At 44.5% G+C, this 1,579-nt stretch overlaps 1 protein-coding gene across 1 annotated transcript; it reads right to left on the minus strand.

The window, feature by feature from the left end:
* Nucleotides 1-448: 448 nt before the first annotated feature.
* On the minus strand, nucleotides 449-1,147 carry LHYA1_G009244 (uncharacterized protein; the record flags this gene model as incomplete). The annotated part of the gene is made up of 1 exon (XM_031154147.1): nucleotides 449-1,147. The coding sequence occupies one exon, from the start codon at nucleotides 1,145-1,147 to the stop codon at nucleotides 449-451; it is 699 nt and encodes a 232-aa protein (XP_031000918.1).
* Nucleotides 1,148-1,579: the final 432 nt, after the last annotated feature.

A 1,579-nucleotide genomic window follows, 5' to 3' on the forward strand; every position in this document is an offset into this window, starting at 1 on the left:
AAAGAGATGCGGAGCGCTTTGAATAGACATTCAATGGTCGTATCCATCTCTTCAATTTACCCTCTTAATTGGAAGCGGGTTTATTCAAAGTATAGAATAACTGAGAATCTTCCTCCTCCTCTGCGTAGGATATGACATGGAGGGAGTTTCCAAAGTTTCATACACCGGAATAACAGCGCCATTGTAAGGTGTGCGATGAATAGATCAGATGTTTATATGTATGCAGACTCTCTTGCAATGTCCAAGCCCCTTTGTTAATGGCTTCTAAAGATTCGTTATATTCCATTGCCTCTAGTTCCTGCACTGACATTGTCCCAAACTGGTTTTCAGAGAGACGAAACGGGAGAATGAAGGATTCTAAGCGCGTCTTCCGCGGTTGTAAGAACCTATGTGTGACCCCTTCGGAGTTTGCAGTGACGATAGTAACCAAAGAATCTCTATATACTCGCTACATCATAGACAATTCATGCGATTTATCATCGTCGGAATCTTGAAGTATGCACAAGGCGTCTACCCAAAGATAGGGAATGGATATGCTTTTAGTAACGGCGATAGCATCGCGAAGCGTCTGGGGAAGCGCATCCAAGCACAAGTCTTGGATATATTTATTCACGTTAGACTGGTTGAGTACTCCGTATGAGTTACTGCCCCAGCAGTACGAGAGAGTTGCATATCTTCCTTTCTTGCCGGCAGTGACAAGAAGTCGAGGTCTGTCGGAAGAGCCCGCAGGAGCTACCTCTATAACTCGTGTAGGGAGAATCGTTTCAACCTGCCCAGAACATTGTTTGTGATCGGCACATTCGGCAAGCCAGTGCTGAATCTGATTTCTTGATGGATCTGAATACACCTCAGTTTGAAGTTTTCGTGCTGTGACAAATGGAGCTGCAAGATTCGTGGGGTTGGTAAAAGCATGAAGCCTAAGAGCCCAGCCGAGGTCTCTAGCGCTTTTTTGGGTTACCCATTCCATGTTCAGGTAAAATGCGTTCTTCCCGGTAGGCGTGGAGTAATCTGCATGAAAATTGCAGAGATATATGGATAAAACATCGCCCGGATCCCTGGTTTCTTCTCCGCTCGACGTGAAAGCCCAGATGTACGAGCACCAGTTGCAGCCATTGCTTGCTGACTCATTTATCTGCTGCACGGTCATCTTGCAACTGATACCATTGTCACAGCGGGTACCCGCGCATCGACATAAGCAAAGGAGCTGGAACTGTTCTGCATTGAAGAAGTTTTGCCAACAGAAGCTACAGACTAGTTTTCTAGCGTCCCGCAGAGATGCCATATTGATTCCTCCGCTATTGAGGGCGATGGTGCAGTTGCGATATTGCACTTGACGCTGGAATTTCCGGTCGAGATTATTCTAGAGATGACGTGTTCCGAGAACAGTGGGCTCGAGCCACCGAAGGTGAGCCGAGGGTGATTACCGCCTGAGGAACCCTGTCGTTGCGGCACGCAAGAGGGGGTGTTTCTATTTTTAATTAAAATAAAATATTAAATATAATAAATATTATTAGTTTTCTATTAGATTTATAATAAAACTTTTATATAAAACTAATTTATAACTACTTTTATAAACTAG

This window comes from Lachnellula hyalina (genome assembly GCF_007821495.1).
Source record: "Lachnellula hyalina strain CBS 185.66 chromosome Unknown contig00346, whole genome shotgun sequence".
Lineage (NCBI taxonomy): Eukaryota > Fungi > Ascomycota > Leotiomycetes > Helotiales > Lachnaceae > Lachnellula > Lachnellula hyalina.